At 38.1% G+C, this 27300-nt stretch overlaps 1 protein-coding gene across 1 annotated transcript in view; it reads right to left on the bottom strand.

The window, feature by feature from the left end:
• Nucleotides 1-27300, bottom strand: part of STMN2 (stathmin 2) — a 49816-nt gene that overhangs the window by 9364 nt on the left and 13152 nt on the right. Inside the window, exons 2-4 of the mRNA XM_038579579.1 lie at nucleotides 14624-14719; nucleotides 11510-11682; nucleotides 850-1041 (exon numbers count right to left, since the gene is read on the bottom strand). Coding sequence (XP_038435507.1) covers nucleotides 850-1041; nucleotides 11510-11682; nucleotides 14624-14719 — 461 coding nt within the window. The remainder of the gene's footprint in view (nucleotides 1-849; nucleotides 1042-11509; nucleotides 11683-14623; nucleotides 14720-27300) is intronic.

The following is a 27300-nucleotide window of genomic DNA, read 5'->3' as shown; positions in this document are numbered from 1 at the left end:
CGTTTCTCAAAAGTCATATTTCTTCATGCTTAATCCAATTTCTGGAGATAGACAAAGCTAAACTATTCATAGCTATACTATACATTTTCAAAGGAAAGTTTTCTGGGTGGTGGTGGTGGATAGACAGCAGTAGAGCCCACACAAGGGAAAGAGCGAACATTTTCCAGAGGCTCTCCAGCACTGCTCAATCCCGATAGAGGGGAGTGGGTATATGCTAGGGCTGGTGAGCAGAAAGGCACCAGGATACTAGAACTTGAGGAAATGAGCATCCTCTACTAGGTCCCCTTTGCTTTGGGTCCATGCGATCATCATACTCTAGTTTGCCAAGTAGATTTTTCCTACATGGAGAGTATCAGCTTCCCATTTTTCATAGATATTCTGTTCTTTTCTGACAAGCACATTTTTCCAAATTGTTATGTATTTAATATTACATCTAAATTAAATAGTAAATATTGAACATATTGTTTTATCATATATTATCACTACTTATTAATATTATATATTTGTATGGCATGGTTCATATTTCCAATTTAATATTTTCCTAATAGATCAGCTCTTAAGGTTTGCACAGAAATCTTTTATGTACTTGAAAAGCATGAATCGGCCTCCCTGAATCCCTTCACCACTAAAAAATCTGACACGATTCTAGCTCTAGTGTTGGATCCCCATTCCTCTACCATGTTGCAGTGCCCATGAAGTCAATGCTATGAAGGGAGAACCTGCCCAAGGGGTTGGCTGTCTCTGCACCTGAAGCAAGTTTTGACTAAGTCTCTGGTGCCCTGGGAACTGGAAAGCCACCCAGCTGTGTTGCATGTGAATGCATGCTAATGCCCACTTTGTCGGGATTACCTTTTCCTGCAGACGTTCAATAATAGCAGCTAGATTAGCCTCACGGTTTTCTTTAATTTGTTCCATTTTCAGGATCAGCTTTTCCTCCGCCATTTTGCTGAAGTTGTTGTTCTCCTCCAAAGCCTTCTGAAGGACTTCTCGCTCATGTTCCCTCTTCTCTGCCAATTGTTTCAGCACCTGGGCCTCCTGAGACTGGGGAAGAAAAACAAATCCATCTTATGGTCACCCAAATGCCAGCCTGGTGGAACAGTGGTCTGCTGATTCGAGAGTGTTCTTTTCAAATGAACACTACTTCTAGCCTTGAGCACTGTTCAGTACTCATCTGCATGGCTTAGAGCTTTCTGTAGAATGTGGTTCGCTGGGAGATGGGGTTTGCTGAGATTTCAGCTGTGAAATTTTTGGATGCCCCATCTTAGAAGAAGCATTTAATCCCAATGAAGGACTTTTTGGTTTTGTTTCTGCTAAGCATTTATGCAACCCGGAATGCTGCAGTTAATCACTGGATAGCAGCATCCTTTGAAGCCTGAGGAGAATACGGGAAGATTGGGGCAAGTTCTAGTGTTTTCCCTGCCCCATTTTTTGATCACCTGTACACTGAGTTCTTTGCAGTAAGCTTTTCAACTCTAGCCAATCAAATTGTCAAATTCATTTTCTCAGTTCATTCCACCACCTATACCTCCCCGCCCCAACCCCAACCTGCCTGTTTTTCTTTCTTTAGCCAAATTTTCTTTGGAGACTTGTGAGCTGTGCAAAGTTAATGTCCACTTGGCCACAGAAAATAGAAAGTCTCTGTTCTGGCCTCCACTTGAACATGCTGAGGTCATCTGGGTCATCTTTAAAACCTTGTGGTTACTTAGTGATTAGAGCAGAAGCATCAGAGCCAGATGAAGAAAGTGTTAACACAGAATAAATTCAAATTCAGACAGAGCCTTTTGGGAAGAAATGAAAAAGTATTTTCTAGCTGGTTCATCCTCCCGCCTCTAGGTGGGACTATTGGTAAAGCATCCTACATTTATTTTGCTTCTTTACAGCTCCAGTACTACTGAATTTTGACAGAGACAGACGGACTAAAGATGTGTGTGTGTGAGTGTGTGAGAGTGTGTGTGTGTGTGTGTGTGTGTGTGTATGTGTAAAGTTTCTCTCTGATGGATCCAGGGCAAGGGGCCCGGAACATGTCTGCTGTTCCTCACTGTAGCAGCTCACAGAGAGAGTTACCATGGGTCATTATCAAGGGGCAGCTGAGTAACTTAATTTTCAGGTGCTCAAATTTACTGTGGCACTTTTGAAACTGTGTTTTAATTTATAGTTTATATTTGCATTCTTAATTTTCTTTTGCAAAAGACCTAAAGACAGCTAGGAGGGGCACCTGGGTGGCTCAGTGGTTGAGCGTCTGCCTTGGGCTCAGGTCATGATCCCGGGGTCCTGGGATTGAGTCCTGCATCAGGCTTTCCTGGGAAGCAGGGAGCCTGCTTCTCCCTCTGCCTGTGTCTCTGCCTCTCTCTGTGTGTCTCTCATGAATAAGCAAATAAATAAATAAAATCTTAAAAAAAAAAAAAAAAAAAAAGACAGCCAGGAGACAGCAGGCGAATGGAATTGAGAAGGGAAGCCCTGGGGTCTAAAAGGGCAATATTGCAGCACATGCCTTTTCAAAACGTCATTCTTTGGTGGGGCACATTTGGTTTGTGGGGACAAACACTCCCACAGGCCCCATCATCAGTAATGGAGAGAGGCCTATTGCCTTACTGGGTGCAGCATTTGGCTGCGTTTGAAATGCCTCCGTTAATGGCGTTAGTACTTTTGCAGCCATTGGGGCTAAATGAGCTTACCCAGCATAGGTGTCAAGTGTATTTCTTTAGCACAATTAATGGGGTGAAACAGAAACAGAAGGCAGTCCAGAGCATTCGCATGTGAGGCAGCTGCTAAATGACGAAGACCTGCCAAACCATGCGAGGCCACTTCAGGGCTGCTCCTGCCTCTAGTGCCTGTTGTCATCCAGAGGGAACACTGTAGTCACCATTGTCTCAACTAATCCATTTTTAGGACTTAATGATTACCTGTGTTTCAAATATTTGAGCCTCATGTCCATTTAAAAAAATACATAACATGAAGTTGATTATGGAAAGAATGGCACACTGAGGAAAATATTTATGGTGCCCTATCTTGGTTTCTCCTCACAAATACTCAACTTTTACACACATTCTTCAGCAGAGCTAACAGTCTTGGGGTCTCTTGCTCAGCTTGTAAGGTCTCCGTTACGCCACTGCTGAAGACAATCATGCTCCTTTTCCTTCTTTCACAGCCTAGCACCCAGATATTACTGCTTACAACTTCTCTGACTTTATTCGTGAGAAGAAATTGATTCTCTCATAAATACACCTTAATCTCCCAGGGGCACCTGGGTGGCTCAGTTGGTTGAGCCTCTGACTCTTGGTTTCAGCTCATGTGGTGATCTCAGGGTTGTGAGATCGAGCCCCCCCAACAGGCTCCTGCGCTCACTGGTGAGTCTGCTGGCGATTCTCTTTCTCTCTCTCCCTCCCATTCTTGCTCTCTCTCTCTCTCAAATAAATAAAGAAATCTTAAAAAAAAATACACCTTTATCTCCCAGTCACAGCCTCAAGGAAGAAAATTGGTTATGATTCTAATATTTCTCAACAAATGAGCATTTAGTTCAGAAAACTGCCCTAAAATATAATGTGCATGTGAGGATGTAGAATAAAAATATGTGTTAGACAAAAGTGGAAGCATTTCCCTTCATTTTGGCTGGAGTAAAGTTCTCACTACATGGTGGAAAAGGTGTTTTTATTTTATTCCTTGCTTGGGCAGATTAGCAGAAAAGAACTCCCACTGGGAGGCTTGAAAGGTAGGATTCGCTAAAAGTTGTTAAAAATAAATTGTTTGAGGGAAAAGGGCCTGACCATGGAGGACCATCTCTGAACAGTATGTACCTAATATAGAAGATCACTGAAACACTGAAATGGAAAATTAGGGCATGATAATCATCAGCTGATATAATGCAAACGTCAAGACAAACTATTTATAGAACTGAGACATCCAACATGACATTCTGGGAGATTAGGGATCCTTCTCCACCTTGTTATTATAATAACGGAGACCGAGAATTGGTGAACACCTTTTCTACGCATAAACCTCCTCAACTGAACTCAGTATCACTGAAATGATTGCATGAGACCTACGTGAAGGGAAAAATAATGAGACAGAGAGAAGAGTTATTATACATTTAGGAACACTTTAACATTTTCCAAAGGGGTTCATTACTATTCCTTGTATTACCGAGTATGAATTTAATTACTATACAAATGAAATGGAAGATAAATTTGAGTTAAGTGGTATATAAAACTCACTTTATTTTACATACACATAAGAGATTTAAGACTATATTTTAGATGGTGCTAGTGTTTCATTTATTTTGGAAGTGAACACATTTCTAGCCCTTCATTTTATTGTCCCCCTTCATCATTTGGATATATTACTTGCCATTAACTAGAACCATTTATCAGACACTGGATCCCCTAGTACCTGAGCATCTTTACAATGTTAGGTTAGAGGATGTGTCTTTACTTATTGGCTTTACTGTTAATGATGAAAAAACTTTAGTGACCCAGTTGGAACCATAAATAATGTCTTGTTAAAATAAGATAATTGAATATAATCATGTAAAACAAAAGGGTGCCATATTCACTTTGTATTGAAGAATGAGAAGCATAACAAACATTTAAAAACGATTAAAACCCAAAGGCCTTTAGAATAAGCTCTTCTGCTAAAGCGTGTAATGTGTTTACTTTAGTGAGCTCCTAGGACGAGAACCACGGGGGGTGCTCTTCACTGAGGGGAGAGCACCCATGAGGGTTCTGTGGACCAGGTGTCCCATTCTCCAAGGAGCAGATGCTTTCCCGAATGTTGAACTACAAATAGTCTAACAATTTAGTTCCTAATCCATGGCTGTACAAACCACCTTCTCTTTTCCTGGATGCAACTTCAATTGTCATCTATGCGATGCCAACAAACAGAAAATGAAAGTTTACCAAGTTCTGTGACTAATGGTCCGCTTTATGCCATTTTGTTAAAAATAAGCATCATTCTTTTAGAGATTCAGAGACTTTGGAGTTGATATGTGCCAATATTGTCAGTATGCCAATTATCTCGATGAACTAGTTTGAGTAGTGCTCTTTGTGATTCAACCTATGTTAGGGTGAGATGTTATCCGTGTCATTAGAATGCTCACATTTTCATCATTTCTTCCTAATACTCATTTTTTTTTCAAGCCACTGGTAGTTTCGGGCAGACCTATTTATATACTTTGGTACCTATCAAACTGTTTCTCCTTCTTTGTAACTTCATAAATATTTTATAATATTTGAAAATATCTATGAAATGTATGGTAATATTTCAATATCTTTGTTAATAATGAACTTCTTTTCTTTATAAAATTGTGAGTTTTGAAATCAGAGAGGGAGACAATAAAAGAATCTTAACTATAGGAAACAAATTAAGGGTTGCTGGAGGGGAGCTGAGTGGGGGGATGGGGTAGCTGGGGGGATGGGCATTAAGGAAGGCTGTGTGATGCAATGAGCACTGGGTGTTATATGCAACTGATGAATCCCTGAACTCTACCTCTGAAACTAATGATACATTATATGTTATTTTATTGAATTTAAGTAAAATAAAATTCTAAAATATTGTGAGTTTGCTGGACTATACAGTCTCTGTGGGCAGGAACCAGATGTGTTTTTGCATAATAATAGCTAAATGTCCCACAGTGCTTGTCATGTGTCTTCATGTAAGATAAGACTTCTGTTTCTCACGTTAATTCCATGACAAGCATCCTATTTTTGATCTTATTTTATAGAAGGGTAAAATAAGACATAGACAGGTTCGTGACTTGTCCTAGGTCACACAGCTATTATGTGGTAGAACCAAACTTAGATCACAGGTATTGACTTAAGCATACGTTCTTATCCACTGTGCATTTAAAGATGCTTTTAAACACTATGCTTGGCTTAGGATGACCATATAATTTACTGTGCAAACTTGGGCACTTATGAAATTGAAATAATAATGATATCCAACAAGCAGGAATAAGCTGGAGTTGTCCTGGGCCAACTGGGATATGGTTAGCTTAGCTCTGCTGTTTCTTGCTAAACGTTTGTTGAATGAATAAATGGCCAGCTAGCTGGCCAGCTGGCTGGCTGGCCAGCTGGCTGAATGGATGGATGAAAATGTTTATATTGTTTCACCCATGTGGGTCAGTTGCAGTATGGAAACTTTGATTTCAAAATATGAGCTTCAAGCTGACCTCATGAGATAATACAGTCTCATGGCAGCAAACACTGATTCCCAGAGATAATCAAAGAGAGGAGAGAAAGCAGGAAAAAGGCTCATTTCTTGTATAACAAATTTCTTTTATGAACCAATCAATGGGGCATTAATTCTGGTTCAAAGGAGGATTGTCCAACCTAGTAACCAGATGGTCAATGCTGCATTAGTGTCCACAGATGAAGTGAGGAATTGGGGACACTGCCAAAATGTTTATGGTGAAGTGAGTTTGAGCCCATGTGGAGATGACTCGGTGGTAGCCCTCCAGCTGAAAACCCAGAAGGCCTCCACGACATAGCCTAGGTCCCTGGCTCCCATATGTGGTCCCTAAACCCCCAGAAGCAGGCATTTCGATGGTACCAAAGGAAGGGAGAGGGGGTCATAAGCTTTTTTAATGTTTTAAAAGCCTTATCAGAAATAATATTTCGCCTTTATGTCTATGTCTAATTTTATATTCATATTGACTTAGAATTAAGTCAGTGAGAAAATGCTTATTTTTTATGATAATCAAAAATATTAATTGGCAGTTGTAGATTCCATTGATTATAACCATGACAAAAGGACTTTATTAATACTACTATATTAATTTATTAATACTATTAATATTAATATCATTAGTATGCTTGCTAATAATTAATATTAATATTAATATTAACATTAATAGTATGCTTGATAGGCATAATCTTTTAAAACTTGTAATTATGAGAAAGGAAATAGATCCAGGACAAAATGTTGCTGACCACTGGGTCAGGTTGGACATCTGTGTATTTTTGAAAGCCTTTGGCGATTTTTTTATGTTTCTTGTAATGGAGTTTGAGTATGCCTAATCTGGCATTCAAGGCCCTCCACAACCTTACCTCACTACTCTTCAACTCCCTACCCAAGTCCACTAATTCACTGGTCTATCCATTGCCCTGAAAATACATGTCATGTATGTATTCTTACCTCTGAGTATCCTTAGTTTCAGAACCATTCTCAGTCTAGAACACTTTCATGTCTTCTCTATTTATCTAACACTATTTATTTTTGTAGTCACTCAGCTCATTTAAGCAGATTTTTCTGAAAAATGCTGTGATTCACATCAAGTAGTGAAATGGTTTTATCTATCTCAATGGTCTCCCATTTCAGCTGAAGTCAAAGTCAAGTCATTAAAATGTTATCTGCTGACCTCAATTCCTCCTACTAGTCACCCCTTGGTCCTTCTGCTTCAGAGCCACACTGAGCTCTGTATTATTTCTTAAACTGTCCTAGCACAGTCCTACCCCCGGGCCTTTGTACTTGCTAGTCTCTTTACTTCAAATGCTCGACTCTGGGAGAAGAGCTGTAGAGCTTAATCCTTTCCTTTATGCTTTTTTTCCCCCCAAATGTTCTCATATTTAAGAAAGATCACCCCATACTAATAGTGCCTTTCACTCTGCACTACTAATTACCCTTGCCCTGCTTTATTTGGTGTTATCTGATGTATTATATACTTATTTATTAGCTATTTATTCGCAATTGGAATAAGATTGATAAAGCATCTTTAGTAGCTAGAACAGTGCCAGTTAAATAGTAGGTGCTTAATAAATATCTGTTAATTGAGTGATTTTTCCCAGACCAAGAATTCTGTGGATGGTAGAGTTTATTTAGGGCCCTTCAGAATATATCCTTTGGAAATGTATTGACTATAATTTTATTTTAGGATCTGAAGATGAAATAAAAAGTCAAAACAAGTTACATATTGCTACTTTAATGTTTGGCTCTGAAAATTATCATTTATTTATTCATTTAAAAATATTTGTAGTACTATTCCTTAGGGACGAATAACAAAAGACACAATTCCTACCTTCATTGAGTTTATAATCTAATGGAGGGGAATACAGGACCTAATAAGCATATGCTTACTAATTGTGCTAAGTGCTACAAAAAAAATAATAAAGTTGAATACCAGAAGAGAGACCAACAGGTGAAAATTGGGTCTGAGAAGCTCTCTCCTCACCGTGAGGATTGACAAGCAAATGCAGAGCCAATGGAAGCCAAATAAGAAAGTGTGAGTGAGATTTAGGAGATCCTGGTACTTAACAGTAGGTCCTAAACTTCACCTGGGTTGGTTCTGATCATGTACAGATTGAAATCATAGCATGGAAGTTTCTTTGTATCTTGTGGAGTTTCTCTGTCAATGTTATTCTTAGAAAACATGTAAAAAAATAGTAAAGTTGAAACCGAATAATTATCTGGTACCAATTTGAAAAAGTTAGGCCTAAAATGCCTCCATAGTTCACTAACATTTTCCTGGTCTAATTATCTGTATCTGTGATGTCCAGCTTAGTAGCTACTAGCTACATATGGCTCTTTCATGTTACTTTTCACTTTTTAAAAGGTGACTGCTAGAACAATTTAAAGTATATATGTGGCTTACATTATGTTTCTGTTGGACAGCACTCTTCTACATAGCTGCAGAGATTGTCTTTTTTCCTGTTGGCAGGGCTAGGAGAATCACTGATTCACTAGTGTATGAGCTAAATAGTTATTGCAATTGTTATACTAACACTAAACCCCTACAGATAAAAATTGTAGATATCCGTAATTTTGCTTGTCTAAGTCCATTCTCCTCCTTTGGATAACACCACCTCAATTTTCTTTTAGGGCTCTACTCCTCCACATATCTCTGCAGGGACTTACCTCACCGCCTCTGCAAGTCATGTGATGCAAGGCTGGCTAATCAAAGTACTGCATCCCCTTGGCCACAAGGATGGGCTCAAGGTTGGGTGTGTGACCCGGGACAGGACACTGAGGCTCAATCTCAGGACTTTTGTTAGAACTCTTGGAAAAGAAAAACCTTCTTCCTGTTGGAGTGGCTAATTTGTGAGGAAAATCAATTGGGAGCCACCACCGGAAACTAAACGTTCTGGGTCTTGAAACCCATTAGATGCAGGAAGAGATGGATGCTAATATAAAAAGGTTTTATCTGACCATATTGCTTGATCTGGATCCAGCTGTTTTGGAAGCAGTAACCATTCCTAGATGTTTTAGTCACTCACCCACTTGTGCTTTAGCTAGTCGAATTGAGTTTTGGTTATATGCATGTCCTCACGAAGGTAATCACTGAGATATATGCACTGGCTGGAGGCTCTTTGAGGAGAATTAATAATTCTTCTAATGAGCACTAATTAAGTTGGCACAACCCAATAGAATAAAATCAATTAATGATTTTTTAAGTTGGTACTTTCCGTTAATTAGTTATATTTTCTTCTAATTAAAACCCTACTACCAGGACATAATCTATATAATGATTTTTGCCTTGAAAATTGTAACAAGTAATACCAGATGTGTGAAGGAATACTGATTCTAAAGGCTTTCAAAGAACTTTGTTCCTGGTGTCATAATGCTGGATAATTATATTTGTAAAACATCTTTTAGTCATGTGACCAATTTCTAGCTCAATTCAATTGTATTCAATTGTATAAATGTGTAATTTTTGATACTTTATCATTGTCAGAGTGTAGGAATTTTATCAGAATTAGCTAACTCAGGGAGTTTTATGAGACTACCTAGTTAATTTTGATAATCTCTGTGTTATTCTTTTCCTTTTAATAATATCCTTCAAATTAATTACGTTACCTAGAAACACCAGCAACATTCTGAGCCATGATGTTGAATTTTCATCTCAAAGTTTTAATCTCAGCTCAGTCACTGACTTTATATTCTAACCAGGTCACAGCATCTCTATATGGCAGCCTGGGACCTGCCATTGCCTCTTACCTATAAGAGAACTTGAACTGCCTTGAAAGCAACATACTTCATTGTTGTATTCAGTTACTTATATCTGTTGGCAACAAAGTCTTGATGGGCTAACTGTAAGTTATTTTCCTTTACAACTGAGAAAAAAGCTATAAATAACAACAAAAAAAACCCTGTTAAAATTTTTTAAAGCAACTTCCTGTACATAGACTTGGGTTAGTAGCTCAATTTCCTCCTTTTAAAATCCACATCTGTGATAACTGTAGTTGATCAAATATAATAAACATATACATAAAGAAATACTTGTCAGATGCTTGAAGAATCTCACCCTTTGGTGAAAATTGAAATTGTGTTTTGTATATTTTTCTGACATAAGAAGATTTTTCAAGTATAAGGACCAAAACATAAAGTATATTCTAGTTCAAGAAATTTAATCTGAGGACTTCCAATCTTCGAGTCTTTCTTGTTATCTGATATTACATACGTATGTATATATGTGTGTGCGCATATGTGCACACACACGTTATACACACACATACATGAAGAGACACATGTTTGGCTTTGTCCCATTTTGACTGTTAGAGAAATCAGTTTTTAGGAGAAAGACTATTTTTGTTTTCTTTGTAACTATTCTATATAAAGGTGTTGAATGTATTCGCTTTTTATAGACAACATATTAATAAAAGAAAAGATTATTATAAAAATGCAGTTTCCATTCATATAAACCTGTGCATGGAGCATATCCTTAGTGACTACATGCTCCCTAAAATGCATTACGATTTTCAGTGGAAAATACAATATAGGAAAGAATTACCTAAAAATAATTCCATTTGGGTGGATCAAGAGCATCTTGGTGGGATGAACTTAAACAGTCACATGGTCAGTACAGATGTATTCAGACCTCTATCTTTATGTGTAGAGTCCTTGGAATTTCTGATTGCACTCCTATTTTTTAATACCCTTGGCTTCCTAGTCATCTAATTGTGAAAAATTACAGATTTTGGAAAAGAAAAGGGCTCTAACACAAACAACGGCCAATGGAAAAGAGAGAAAAATGCCATCAAGGCTTAGATAAGGCCTTGAGGAGGATAGAGCAGTCTCAGGGCACTTATCGTGGGCAGAGCAACATCTGGGCAGAGATATTTCAGAGGGAGGATCTGATGGTCTATAGTTTCAAGGAAAATCATGCACTACACTGGGGATGGGACATAGACCCTGAGAGGGAGGAATCATCACTTCTGCATCCCTCACCTCCAAACCCTGGAGTTAAGTTACCGAAAGCTATGCTTTCTTGGATATGCACCATGGACTAAGGTAGGGCAATTTTTTATGATAAGGGATCCAAGGGAGGGAGAAGGGCACTAAGGTATTGAAGCTCTTTTAGTGTCTAAGATCTTTGGTTCTAAGTAGTTTAAAAGCAGTATTTACTTGAAATAGCCTGGCTGTATGTCTCTGGAAGATGTACATGTGTTGGGATGTTGCAGATTCACACATAGTTGTCCCCTGGAACCTCTGCTAGGATGTGTGGGTGGTGAGGGGAGGAGGGAGAGAGGGGGAAGAGAGGGAAAAAAGAGGGAAGAATTTAAAAACCTATGGGAAAAGTTACCTTTCTTCTTTCCTCTGCAGCCTCCAGTTTTTTCTGGATCTCCTCCAGAGACAGATCTTTCTTCTTCGGGGAAGCTAAAGTTCGTGGGGCTTCTGAGATAGGAGATGGTGGTTTCAGGATCAGCTCAAAAGCCTGGCCAGAGGCACGTTTGTTGATTTGCTTCACTTCCATATCTGAAAATGAATATTTGAGAATGTTAAGCATACAGAGAGGTGAAGCATGGGTTTATTTAAACAATTTGAATTCTGGCATTTGAAGGTTGCATTGTTATTCTGGCAAATAGGAATAAATGCTGCATGTGATTATCTGTTCTACATTGATTTGAGCATACAAGACCTCTTTCTTTTGTATAATTACAGATATATTCTAGAAGAATAAATACTTACAGTGTTGGGAAATTCAACATGTCCATAGGGAATTGAATAATGGTAGGCCTACTTAGGAAGAAATAGCCTGGATTGATTTTAAACTAAACTTTTTATCTTTTGAATAAACATGAGCTTCACATGAAAATAAAGTGGCACAGATTTAGATTTATCTTATTTTAAATTACCAGGGCTGGAGGCACTTTTAGGCTAAATGACAGAGAAAAAAAAATAACAAAGATTTATCGGAAATTTGGAATTCTCTACCAATTCTAGAAAGCAATGCATGAGCAATGTTGAATGATCTATTTAGCATCTAAGACTCAGCTTATACATAACTTCTGACTTTCTTTTCCCTCTGTCTTCAATCCCTAAAGCTGCAGAACCTGTCACCGTCTTCCCTGTCTTACTAGTACATTTTGTATAATCTGCAGTTTTTAGCATTTAACCACACTGGGTTCTGTTTGCTGATTGTTTGTATGTTGTACATATGTCTCTTCTCATAGGCTCTAAGTTCCTCCAAAGAGAGGCCTGTTCCGTATTTATCTTTGGAGCCTCTGTGGCAACACAGTGTGAGATATTGGAATCCCAGAAGAAACATGGCTGGATCACTCCTCACAGCTGTATCCAGCAGAGGAAACATCTTTCTGGTTGATCTGTTGACTGAATGAGCTTATACAAAATGGGCATGGGCCTGCATTCTACTGAACTTTTGGTTGGAAACTGAAACCCTTTCACACGAAGGCTGTTGCCTTAGAAATGGTTGCTTAGCATTTAGGACATTTGTGTTGTGTTAGCATAACTTTGGAAGGAAAAAGCCTCTGTGTCCTGGAGCAGGCTTTATTTTTTAAAATACTTTATTTATTTGTTCATGAGAGACACACAGAGAGAGGCAGAGACATAGGCAGAGGGAGAAGCAGACTCCTCGCAGGGAGCCCGTAGTGGGACTTGATCCCAGAACTCCCGCAGATGCTCAACTGCTGAGCCACTCAGGCATCCCTGGAGCAGGCTTGAAAGGCACAGACAGGGTTAAGTGCTACAGATGCCTTCAGCTTGTCCTCACTATTTGTCTTTACACGTATGGAAGAGAAAAATGATAAGCCAGCAGGTACCAAAATATACCTTGGCTCTAACTGCTAGACACATCACTCTATCAAACATTTTGATATTGAATCAAAATGGATTGACTGGATTAAGTGACGATAATCTTGTTGGTAATGACAGCTACCATTTTCGATTGCTTACAGGGGTCAGGCTTGGTGTTAAGCATTTGCCTTCCATAGACCATTTTTTAAAAAAGATTTATTTATTTATTAGAGAGAGAGAGAGAGAGAGAGAAAGAGAGAGGCAGAGACACAGGAGGAGGGAGAAGAAGGCTCCATGCAGGGAGCCCGACGTGGGACTCGATCCTGGGACTCCAGGATCACGCCCTGGGCCAAAGGCAGGTGCTAAACCGCTGAGCCACCCAGGGATCCCCTCCATAGACCATTTAAACCCTACAACTACACTGGGAGGAAGATACAGAGTTAAATAAGCCTGAGAAAAAATCTAAGTAACTTGCTTGAGGTCATGCAAATATGGTAGAGCCAGGAAGAAAACCAAATTGAGTAGAATGAATCTGGATAAATCAAACTGAAAGTGTTGCACTCCAATGAAGTTTGTAGTCATGCCAATTCTTTAGGCTTTCTTTTTCAGATTCTCATTATTGGGGGGACGCCTGTGTGGCTCAGTGGTTGAGCGTCTGCCTTCGGCTAAGGGCATCACCCCAGAGTCCTGGGATCGAGTCCCACATTAGGCTCCCTGCATGGAGCCTGCTTCTCCCTCTGCCTCGGTCTCTGCCTCTCTCTCTCTCTCTCTCTGTTTCTCATGGATAAATAAATAAAATCTTTAAAAAAATCTCATTATTGGGGCCTCCGTCATAAGTCATTTTTATCATGGGAACTTGTTAGCTTGTTGACATGCATATTCAAAATATGGGAACTTTATTAAGACTATCATAAGGGGAAAACAGTGACGGTTGTTGATGTTTTTTCTTTTGAGTTTTCGAAGTATAAAGCATTTTCTTGCAAATTATGATTTGGCCTAGCTAAAGCTTAGCATATTATATTATTTGCAAAGAAAAGCCTTAGACATGTTATCGATGTTGATATGCTGGATGTGGGTGCTAACAGCAATCTAGCCATGTTCCTTAAGAGACATTAATGTGCTGTTGTTAGCATCAAACTCAAACTCTTTTAGGGGAGGCAGGCTTGTCAGTCAGTAGAAGGTGTCTTTTTTTTTTTTTTTAAAGATTTATTTATTTATGATTTTAGAGAGACAGAGAGTACATGGGGGGAAGCTCAGAGGGAGAGGGAGAGAGAATCTCAAGCAGACTCCCTGCTGAGCATGGAAACCAATACGGGGCTCGATTTCACGACCCTGAGATCACTGCCTGAGCAAAAATCAAGAGCCCAATGCTTTACAGACTGAGACACCCAGGTGCCCCAAACGTGTGACTCTTGATCTCAGTGATGTGAATTTGAGCCTGACGATGGGGTTAGAGTTTACTTAGAAAAAAAACAAAACACAACACCTTGAACTATTCTGAGCAACAGGCAATCAATAAGACCTTAATAGCTAGACACGAAAGTCAATAGTGAGATCTACAAGATACTGATTTAATTATATCAGGAGCTATGAAAGAGAAACAAGTGTATCTAAGCTTTTTCAAATTATGTTAGCAGGAGCATTTCTGTTGTAGGCAACTCACCATCATAAGTATAGATGTTGATGTTGCGAGGTTCCGGGTAAAAGCAAGAGCAGATCAGTGACAGCATGGACAGCTCCTTCATTTTTTCCTTGTAGGCTAAAATAAAAGACTGAAAGTTAGTAGCATTCATTTTCTGAATTTCCTCTTAATGCTTCTTTTAGTCTGAATAATAATGACAGCCTGCTGCAGAATGAATATTGTCAGGGGCATAGCTTTGCAAAATATAAATAAAAGGAAGATTGAAACAGGACCCTCAAGTGCATATTCTTTATTACGGAGGCCATGAATTACACATTATAGCCCGTTAGATAAAAAATGAGAGAAAGGGAGTTAGAGAAAGAAAGGAAAGCAGGAGGAACTAAGATCCAGCAGGACAGAGAGAGGAGAGAAAAGACACGGAAGAAGCAAAAGCAGACAAAATTAGTAGAGAGATAGGTCCGTTCGAGTATGTGTGTATGTTGGTCTACTGGGCATACGTAGGATTCAGGAGGTGTCCCTTGCTGCTTGGGCCCAAGTGGCCACATGTTCAGTGGGGGACAGGCAGGGAACCCATCAGGATGGTTCTCAAGCAGATACATCCTCCAAGGACCTATGTTACTGCTTTCTCTTGATCCCAAGTGCACTTTTTGGTTGCAGCTTCTTTCCACACACACAGTAATCATAGATCTGAGATCTGATTAGGCTCTCCTTTCCTCTACAGAACCTGGTTTGGGTGCCCACCTTGCCAAGCAAGCTACAGGAGTTCAGTGAGTGATCGCCTTCCTCCTTCACCCCCCCTCCCTATTTCATTTTTCCCTTTCTCTGTCAAGAGGCCTCCTGCCCAGGTAACCTTGGAAGGCATCTCCTCAGTGCTGGTTGTCACCAGGACAAGAGATGACCAGAGGGGGTATAGGGAGGTGGACTCTTCTCACCATTGTTGATCATCAATAAATTAAGAAAAATGGAAGAAAAATGATAGGTTTATTTTGCACCAACTTGTGGAAAAGCATAAACTTGTGATGATGGCCTAGCATGTTGAATCTCACAGGTAATATTTACCTCTTGGCAGGGCTTCTGATCATTACGATTACTCAAGGGAGGGTGAATACATTGGGAAGACAGGAATTCCCAGAAGGTTATTTTGGGCATTATTGCCAAATCCATCTTTTGTGGGCTCACTGGAAACAGCATCAACACCCAGATGCTTTAGAGCTACAGAATGTTAGATTAAGAGGGTCCTGAAAGATCATTTAGCTAACTGTCCACCCACCCCACCACCAATTTTGTAAATAAAACTGGCCCCAGAGGCTAAAGTTGTATGTGGCCTCCAGATAAAAATGCAGTAAATGGATCAATATTAAGATTGCCAAGAGGCCTTTTTCTATCTCTGCTTTCAGGATGAGGTTCAATGTGTCAAGGCTGGACATACTTGATATCACTGAACCACACGCAATGATCAAATATTGCCATATTGTATATGGCTCAATGTGACACATCCAGAGGGTCTAAGAGAATTTCTCTCCCTGTTTAGCTTATTTCCTTTAAAATAAGCAACACAATTTGCCTTTTGCCATAACAGTCCTGCTGACACCTACTTTGAGAGATTATATTGGAGGCCTTCGGAATTTTAGAAGGCTGAAATTGTATTTCTTTCTCTTATTTGTCTATTTAGTTAACAAAACCATGTCACTTGTATATAAAGGTCCAGGCAGGTCTTTACATGGATGCTCAGTGTGAATCACAGTTTCTGATAGGTAGAAGCATTTGGTGGTTTAATACATTTAATTCCATGAAGAATAAAACCTAAAACAGCAAGTTTTTGTAGGCTGGTGCCTTTTTTTTAAATAAGAGAAAGCACTATGATATCCAAAATATTTTGCAAAATTAAGCACATATTAGGAGCACATACATGTTAAAGATACCAACTTTATTAGACAGGACCAAGCCAAAAATAAAAATAAAATAAGATTTTTCTATCTCATAGATCAGTAACAGATTACAGCTGCAGGAAAACATGAATTTCTACTGAAAATAATACTCCCCAACATTTGTCTTCAGTTTCTTAGAAACGAAATTCAATAATTTTTAGTAAGGCCACTGCTCTGTCATGCTTGATAAGTTAATGAAGGCAGGAGATACAAAGGTTGTCACGGACCAACACTGTAGAGCCCTATGTGTAATGTTTAATGTATAACCAAGATTGACAAAAAGTTTGTTCTTTCCTCTCCTGGATGGTTTGGGGACAAAACTCAATCGACCTCAGTGAGTGATTACTTAAGAGAATCCCTACATTGTTTTGATAGAGGGCCACGACTCTCCATGGCATGAACTCACCCACAGCCACTGCATTGATTCTCACTCACATAGTTGCTCTGAATCCTAGGAAGCTCCTTAAAACCACTTGGCAACCACAGCTCAAGCAAATCTTGACTCTCTGCAACAAAGTCATGCTCTCCAGTGAAGGGTTTCCTCTTCACTTGGTGCAGTTGCCCAAACTTTTCTCAGGAGGCACTGCCTTTCCTAAACCTCTCCTCTCATGGAGATTCTTGCCAAAATTTCAATCCCAATTCAGATGCTTCCTCCTCAGTGTTTCCCTCTCTTGGGGGTACTCCCCACATTGATCTCTTATTGCCCTTAGTTAGGGCAAGGGCTGTATAGCATGATTACTATACAATCTTGATTATATACTCTTAAATGTGATTCTATACTGTCTAGGGTCAGTCACTACTGGGTTTTGATGTGTAGTTTTTGTTTACAAAACTATAGGCTCTTTGGAGGCAAATGCTACATCTTATTTATCTATGAAAAAGTTCACAGGGCAGGTCTGGATGGAGCAGAAGGCTATTGCTTAATAAATAATTGTTGGCTATCTTGCTCACTGATTTTAAGTCACTCTCCCAATTAACAAATATTTATGATCACAACTTATGGGCAGGCGTTCCGTGAGGCATTATGGAGTTACGAAGAGATATATAGTATCCTCATTCTCAAGAAGCTTTCAAATCTGGGAAGTGAAGTAGATGGATATAAAAACATGGAATATATGGATAGAAACAAATGTGAAATAGGGTGTTGGATGGAGGTGCAGGTGACTTGTATTAGAAATTGAGAAGAACCTCAAAGCCCTTGGTGCTATGGGGAGAGTGGTTAGGAATGGCTTAACGGTTAGGGTTGCCAGATTGGACAAGTAAAAATACAGGATGCCTAGTTAAGTTTTAATTGCATGGGACATACTAAAAATAATTCCTTGTTTTTCTGAAATTCAAATTTAACTGGGTGACTTGTATTTTATACAGCAACCAGAGTAAATGGATCTGGATGGTAAAGACTGAATAGTGTTAAGGAAAGCAAGGAAGGGAGAAGGTATGTTTATTCTTGTTGGCATGGAAATGGGGTTCTGAAGAAGCTATCTGGAAGGTTTTTATGGGTGGACAGTGAGTTGAGTTCATGCAAGATATGATCACTAAACTCTAGGGAGCATCATTCACTTCACGGTCTTTAAGAATGCGACTGTCTATCTAAGAATATCATGTGTCTATGTGATATTTCATGGGCTGCACTACAATGAGGTTTTTAGGAGTTGTGTCCTGATAGAAAGACTTCCTGGGGATCAATTTTGCTCTAAGACATTTGGTAAGAAGTTTTGAATTTTTGTTCATGTGAAAAAGTTATGACTTAAGTAAGATATTGTGTTTACCTTAAGAAAACCATAGGTATATTTTTTATGTATATTTATATGTCAGGTATATGATATCCTGACATTCCAGAATGTCAGGATATCATAAATTTTCAACATGTTACTTAAAAGAAATATTAGCTTGAGTGTTTGGTTTTGAATCCACATTCAGGTATGTTTTTGTGGAAAGTCTGAGAGGCACAGAGGTGAGAATGAGTTAGCTGAAAGTCCTGGTTTGCTTGCACAGTTCTGGTTGAAGCCCATTAACAATATCTTTTTTCACTGTCAGAATTTGGCCACTACAATGATCTTAGCAATAGGGAGCCATTGAACATTTTGAAAGGGGGGTTACCTGGTGAAAGCCTCTTCTTAGAAAGATTTATCTAGCCGTTTGGTTGTGCAGGAGATACACTTAAGACACAACTGACTGAAATTCAGCAAATAATGTGGTATGGCTTAAGAAAAGAGTAAGGAATGGCGAAGGGAAAAGAAAGGGAAGAAATGAGACTTAACAAAAGAAGAATGGATAACTGTAAACAATAACTGTATTTAGAGTCAAGGGCAGAGGGAAGAGAGCAAGAAATCATAGACAGGCGGCCAAGGAAGCTTTCCAGACAGTGTCACTAAAGCTTGAGTACCATAGGATAGGTTGGCCTAGCAGAAAATAGGGTGTGGGTTGAAATATATGGAATTTGGATAAACTTTTTAAAAAATCAACAATGAAAAATCCCAAGCAAATGTGAAGACTATTAGAAATGTGCTAATAAGATTTTACTATTGATATTTCATATTTTGAATTCACAATCCCTTTTATTGGTTTTTGGAACTCGGCATATACTCATTTTTTCATTATGCTCCAACACCAAGTAGAGTTCTGTGCATGTTTGTAAGGATGTGAGAAGTAACAAGTAATTCCGTGTAATCTTTCCCATAGTTGATTGCATTTGCTATTAACTATTAATGTTTGCAAGTTAGTGATTTCTCTAGTGAATTCATTTAAAATTCAACCCATATGATGTATGGGTATAATGTATACCCTAATGATGTAAAATGATTCTAGAGCAATATCCATTTAACCTAATGATGTATGAACACCCACTGTTTTTCCATTCTTCCAAAGGGCTACCATGAACTATGAATAATGGTAGCTAGTTGCTCTTTGGGTTTGGAGCACAAACGATGTATCAGGCACCGTGGTAAGATATTTGTATGCATTTTCTCATTTAATCTTCTCAATCGTGCTATGAGAAAGATATAATTAGACTAGATTTACAGATGAAAGAAAGAGATGCAGAGAAGTGGAGTAGTTTGCCTGATATCCAATAGATCATAAAGTGTGGGGTTCAGTTGGAATATAGGCCTGTCTGACTCTGTGCCTTGCTCTTAATGCCATTCTCTTCCTCCAACAATCTGTTCAGATGCATCATACACACCTTCAGCATATACATATTGTTTTTAGCAAGAAAGTAATGTGTATTACCATTGAGTTTGAAAATAGAGAACCAAAAACCTTTTTCTCTCTCTTCCCATTTTCCTTTGGCATTTGTTCTTTAATTAATTCCCATATGTGGCTTATTGACTACATGACTATATGTTAAGTACAGAGATTTACAGAAAGAAAGTATAAGTGTTTTTTTTTTTTTTAACATGTTTTACTTGGATAGTAAATATTGATGCAGAGATGGCTAGAAAACTCAGGGACAGTTTCTCAAAAGGATCCCTGAGTATATATTCTAATATGACTGAATATATCCTTATACATTTATATTACAGCTAATGAGGTAAGTGGAGAAAGTGGTAATTACCTAAGTAATTTCCCTAAGGGGAAAAAAACCTTTGCATCATTTATTTCAATATTTTAAGAGTGATATATTTAGGCTGGCAATTACTTGAATTTTCTCATTCTTTTCCCTTTTTCTTTTGTGTTTGTGTGTGTGAATCTGAGGTGTATTTTTTGTTTGAAGAAAAAAGAGCATCGAAGAGAATAATACAATCAGTACTAAAAATTTAATAGTCAAATTAGATTGTGGATTAGATTAGATTAAAGCAGCAGAGAGGTTATGTGTACTTAAAAATATGAAATAGACAAACAAATAGAGTAATTATTTCCTTACTATTCTAAACATGTAATCCTCACATAGATCAACATCAGTGATCTTACATCTTTCCTTGGCATCTTCTTTTTCCATGTCATAAATTAAGCTTCTCATCCTCCTTTTAACTTGATTTTGAACATATTGTGTATGTGTGTGTGTGTGTGTGTGTGTGTATTACATTTGGTAGTTCAATTGCTTTGGGGTCCTAGGGCCTGAAGTCAGATTATTTTCTGAAAGTCAGATCTGCCATCCCATTTAGAAATACTTTTGGGAGCTCTATTAGAGTGATTTTTTTCTTGAAAGATGAAATAGAGAAGAAGGATTTTATTTAAAACACTTGTATACCATGTTAGCTTGAATTTGGACCTTAAAAAAAAGGCTGATGAATATAGTTGATGAATGTGTAATTGAGGACTCAACATTTAAATGAAAAATATATCTCACATTTTTGAAGATCTATTTTAACATCCCAGAAGATCACTGATATGAGGTAATGTTCTAGATATTTCTGTTAAGATGATGTAATGCTAATTGGCTTAGTACAAAAATGGATTCAGTCTACATTCATTCTACCCACCTCCTCACCCCACCGCCAAAATTATGGTTTCCTAAGATACAATGACCAGGGAGGGTCTGAAAGATTAATGTTTGATCAGCTGAAGCAGTATACTTTCCCTGCAGAAATAGATATCAAATCAAATTAAGGGGCATTTGAGAAGGTCAAAGCTGTACAACCCATTCATGTGTTGTATAGAAACATATGAGGCTCTTAAATTTCAATTCGATTGATTCTTGGCAAAGCAATTGTGACAAGGAAAAGAAATTGGATGGATGACATGAATCAGTTCTTGTGATCAAAACTGTAGTAAGAGCAGTAAATTGTACCAATCTGAGACCTCACCTTACCCTTGATTCCAGTTAAAGCTCCTGCTGAGTTTAATGAGAATCCCACTATATCATGCAGGGTCTTGTCCTTTTTTTCTTTCCCTCTAATGAAAGAAATTTTTACAGTCCTATGTGGAGATCAGACTACACTGGTTTATAGGAGTAATGAAAGCACTTCTGTTTATATTTCAAGACTTTATTGCCAATCTAATTTTGAGTATTAAAAGACATTTTTTTTTCTTAAGCCCTCAACACTACCAGGTAGTAGTGTGGCCTAAAATGATAGCTAGATTGGTTAGGACTTAAATGAGAGAAAGCCATCTCAGACACTGGAAAGTCTGTCGATCTGTCTGAGTAGAGGTCTCAGGTAGGAATGATTCTTCTCTTCAGTGTAGCCTCCTGAGCTGGATGCATCTGTCATCTGAGGTTGCCACGGTGTTCTCTGAATGGCTTCCTCTTCATCCAAGTAATTTAAATCACTCCCCATTATTTTTTTCCCTTCCCATTACTTTTAAATTTTTTAGCTGATGACTGGGAAAATACTTGCCATCCATTCTTAATTCAGCAAAACTCACACTTCCTATGTATACTAATGATTGCATTTGTGGGCTCAATTTCTAGAATCAAAAATGTTTTAGTTATCAATGATAAGGATGTTGGATTTAGAATTAAGTCTATGACTTGTGTCTTTGCATTGAATAAAGTGGTATGAAACTACAATACAGTAAATTACCTACTATGTTCTCAGTGAAAGCAAGAACTTTCAGAAATAGAAAATGCAAGACTTTTTATCACACGTGCAAAAAAAAAAATCTGTCATATAAGATTCAGATGACTTTATCTCAGTTAATGGGCCAATTGACATTCCTCCTGAATGGACCAGTGATTTAGATACTGAGGATATGGAAAATGAATTCAGAGAAAATCCTATCTGTCAATCACAAGATGGGGCTGCATGTCTTCATATAATGAAACATGTTAATTTATATAAAACATTGTGAAGAAACAGATCAGGATTAGGCACAGATTCCACAGCAATTTGGGTGACAAACCCTAGAAGTTAATCTTGATTTAACTCTTCTATTGGTCTGAAAACTTAAAAAAGTTGAAAGCATATTTCTCGAAGAGTTTCTATGTAAACTTCTACTTCCTTGGAAAGGTGCAAAGTTCCTATGCATTCAAAAAAGCTCTATATGTTGTTTTAGTTCTGAGTGTGTCCTACAAAATACATGCTACTTAGAATAGTTACTAGCATCGACTGCTAATAAAAGTATTTAACTGGGTGCTATTGCCAAATGTTTCTTAAGGTTCCACTGGATAGAATCTTTATCTGGATAGTATACAAACTGCACTCATACTAGTCTCCCTAAATGTTTTCTTAGGAAATAAATGGTACGTAAATAATGAATATAAAATATTGCAGTCGATGGCCACAAAAACCTCATGTAAGGGCAAGCATTTTGCTTGTTTCCAAGAACCTAATGAGAGTTCCAGGGTCTCATTTAATGAAATTTTGTAAAATGCACAGTACGTAACATTGGTTAATAGTGGCCTAAAAACTCAGATTTTAAAATCACATTCAGTAGAGTTACATTTCAGCTGTCCATTCAGAAGCCACACATTAAATGCTTCTGTAATTGGTACAGTGAACAAAAACTGAACAGGCAGGTAATTTTGCTCTCCGACTCAAAGTAAATCCCTGACTTTGCCCTTCACACTTCATACATGCTACAGAGAATAGAATAAACAAATATATCTTTTAAAAATAGGAAATATTCATATTGTTAAGATTTAGAACTACTTGCTATTAAAAGAATTATGATAGCACTATTATTTTTGAGTTGCTGTGGGGGTTTGGGGGGAGTACCAGAGCCTTGGAGATGAGTGTGAAGCACCTTTACTGTTGCAGCGTCCACAGTGGGATCTTCAGTGGCCATTCTCAAGGCAGCCAAGGAACATGAAAGAAACCTTTCACGTTAATTGAGCTATGGGATGAACATTGCTTTTTTTGTTTTGGAAATTAAATGCTACATCCTCAAGATCTGCCACATAAAGACTCGTTTGCTCAAATAGGATTCATCAGAGTGTACACTACAACTTGCATTAGTGTAGTTTTCTGCAGGGAACGTGAAACAACACACAAAGTGAGTGCATAACGTGTCTGAAGCCACTGCGGCCTGCAGTCACCTGGTGTCATCACTGGTACAAAAAGGATTAAAATATAAAAGACAATTTATTCTAACGCAATTAGAATTAGTAGCCACAGCGTTTTTGGCCTGGAAGGAACATTTAAAATCATTCAAGTCATCTGCTATTTTCATTTTATAGATGAAGAAATCAGATTTAATAACCTTTATTTCTCCGAAGGGCCCCCTTGGGGGTGATAGGTGGTAGAGTGATGCAGGTGGCAGAGACAAAGTGGAAAATAGAAGTGGGACAGGAGTGTCCTAAATCAAAGTGGTGGTAGGCTTTTAATAAATCAATGGCTTCCTTCAATATTTGAGTCTTGCGTTTCTAAATTGTCCGTACATTTTTGATGTTGGGCAATAAAAAACAATTTATTTTGCATTGTGGCAGGGTTTTTTTCCCCCCTCTGAGACCTGGGAAGTCTTTAATCTCCTCTTTCAGAGCACTTGGGTGCAGCATTTCAAAAATAGCCGTATATTTTAGTTCCTCTTGGGAAGCAAAATTTTCTGCGTGTGAAGCCTACCACTCAGGTGTGGATACAAAGCCTGGGATATATCATGTTTATAGCTGCTTCTACCCACCAATGCAATATGTGTACTCCGTATTACTTCCAGAATTCCTTCTAGTCACAGAATTTTTAGGAAGAATTGATTTTCCTTTTGCTTTATAAAATTATGATATGTGTGGAGACTCTTTCGAGTGCAACTATCATCCTGTGCAGTAGCACTTGGCTGAATCAACTACACCCGAAAGGGAGGAATGACTGCATTATAGGACCTTAAAGATCTTTCTGGAACTTTAGTTTTTTTTTTTTTTTAATTTTTAAAAATTTTATGACCCTGAGAAAGAACTATTTTGGAACTTTTCCTCATCTATAACTAATAGCTCCAGGCTCTGAAATTTTATGATCCTACAAATTTAGCAATTTTGCCTTTAAATAGAGTAACTTTCTCATTACCTGTAGATTCATCTTTTTGTATCTTCTGTAATAAGCATTTTCTTTACCTACATTTTTAAAAAACAAATTATTTTAAGGCATTACTAAATTTTAAAGAAAAGGAAAACAAACTTACCCTTTCTACTTTTAAATTTCTACTTTGCAAAATTTTTCCTCTTTTCAAGTTTTTTCTACTTTGCAAAATTTTTCCTCTTTTCAAGTTTTGGTATTTCATAATAAACAATTATATGATATAAAATACTATTAAATATATAACGTGCTTCATAAGGCGATTCATGTTTTAAATTGTCAAACTATTAGAGTAAATTTCATTTTTCCATATACTACATGTTAAGATTCACTTTTGCCTTTAAATATATAATTTTCATTTTTAGAAGCAGAATAAATGATGCACATAGTGTAAGCTTTTTGGATACCATCTAAAACTCCTTTGGAATTTGTAATACTCATTTTTGAGTATTACAAGATATGAGAAGGATTACATGTTTTTTTGCTGACTGAATAAGTTTGGAATAGCCTATATATTTTATTTATTTTTGGCAGCAAATGCCATATGATTTGGTGATAAAAATTCCCAATAAAAAATGCAAGCAAAAATGGAGTCAAATGTTTGATCTGCATAGACAAATGTGGATTGGAATTTGGCATAAGTTGCTGATATTATTTTAAAAATCATCACTTATATATACATAATATATAAAGGCACAATGTTGACTTTATTTTATGGTCTATTTCCTCTAGATTTACTCTGCCTGAATATTATTCATAAAAGAGTGGACTTGGGGCACCTGGGTGGCTCAGTGGTTGAGCATAGTCTTTGGCTCAAGGCTTGATCTCAGGGTCCTGGGAATGAGTCCCACATCGGGCTCCCCATAGGGAGCCTGCTTCACCCTCTGCCTGGATCTCTGCCTCTCTCTCTCTCTCTCTGTATGTCTCTCATGAATAAATAAATAAAATCTTAAAAAAAATAAAAGAGTGGATGTATGGTTGGGAATGTGGCTCACATCTTCAAAACACTTGCCAAATAATAACAGATAGAGCAGGTTAGAGGATCTGCGTACTAGCGTGTGGTGCCAATTCAGAAATGTCTCCAACAGTTGTGAGTCATGAAATTCCATAAGGCTGGGTTTGTATCTCCCTAAATACAGGAATGAATTAAACCTAATGGTTTCCATCACAAGGGCCTTTGGGTTTCTTCTCTTTTCAAACACAATAATTTCCCTGGCTTGTTTCACAGTGGTTAGCCCTTATTCCTCTACTGTTTTGTTTGCTGCTAATTGTTTCTTCCCAACTATATTTAAGTTTTTTGAGGATGAGTGAAGGTGTCTAATTTACTGTTTTCTATATCTTCCTTCCACATGTAGGAGTGTGTATGGCAGTTAGGCATTCTGTGAACACTTCCATTGGTTGCCAAGCAGGGTGGGGCTGTTCATCAGCTGCAAATGGTACCTGAAATGATCAGTGGCCCAGCTGGCTTTCCCACTGAAACTAGGTATAGAGTGGGGTTTAAAGAGACCAGATGTTAGAGCCAGGTTGAGCTCAACTTTTCTCTCTACTAAATATACTAGCTTCATTTTATGCTACAGACTGGTATTTCTGCATCTTGAAGTTGTTTGCTTCTCTCGCTTAGCACTTATCCCCTAGCTGTAGCTGCGTGGACAGTTTCAAAATGGCACTAGCTAATGGCACTAGCTAATGGCACAACTATGATTGCTTGGTTCCCTAGCAAAATTTAAGAAAGCCCTACCACATTTATGCTTCACAACAGCTGGTAATCAACTATCTCTATTCAAGGAGAAAAAGGTAGCAAGTGAATGTTTCCTCTACATTTATATGCTGTGTTGCTCCCCCCCCCCCTTATGGAAAGAATATGAATAGGAGCTGAAGACTTATGCTCTTTTCAACTTTAAACAACTTATTAAACCTGAACAGGAGTTTATTTATCCACAAAATGGAGATAGGGTATTGTTGTAAGGATTGAATTAGAAATGCTGTACTGATACAAGATATTGTTAGTGAAGATGATTCTTCTATAAATTGATCTTTAGTCTTTGAGTGACTATTTAAAAAAATTTTATTTATTTATTCATGATAGACATGGAGAGAGAAAGAGAGAGAGAGAGAGACAGACACAGGCAGAGGGAGAAGCCTGCTCCATGCAGGGAGCCTGATGTGGGACTGATCCAGGGACTCCAGGATCACGCCCTGGGCCAAGGCAGGCGTTGAACTGCTGAGCCACCCAGGGATCCCCTTTGAGTGACCTTTTGAAGTTTTACTGGTCTTGGCTATAGTGAGATGTCAAGGAGCCTTATTTTGTACAATTTTGCCATCTTCTCTTTGTTCATCCTTATTTCATCCATCAATGAACACAGTCAGAGCTTCTATGATGTCTAAGAGAGACACTGGTGATTAACCAGCTGAACTCTGGGACTCAACTGATTTGTCTTAAATCCTGGCCCACCACTCATTGGTTGTCTGTGACTTTTTCTCCTTCCCTCTCTCACCTGTGAAAACTGAAAGATAATACCTCTGGTAAAGTGTTTGGCATAGTCGCAGAACCCGACAGATTACGTACTCAATACATGTTAGCTGAGAGTAGTAGTATTAGCACCAGCCACAGAGGTGCTATAAGGGGAGACGAAGGAAGTGGAACATGGTTCTGTACTAAAAGAAGCCCTCAGCATAGATGGATCGGAGCTGACTACCCTACATATTTCCCCATTCACTTCTAAAATTTATCAGAAGTGATAAAACGTGTGTTTTTTTTTCGATAGAAAAACTTCAGGGCTATTTGTTATTTGTCAGAAGTGACGGCTTCCCCTTGCAATTAATTTAGATGAGTAAGCTTTCATTTCGCCAGGCAAACAGGACAGTGTTCTCTGCAAGTTACAGTTTT

This window comes from Canis lupus, chromosome 29, assembly GCF_011100685.1.
Source record: "Canis lupus familiaris isolate Mischka breed German Shepherd chromosome 29, alternate assembly UU_Cfam_GSD_1.0, whole genome shotgun sequence".
Taxonomy (NCBI): Eukaryota; Metazoa; Chordata; class Mammalia; order Carnivora; family Canidae; genus Canis; species Canis lupus.
This window is presented reverse-complemented; position numbering and strand designations above follow the sequence as displayed.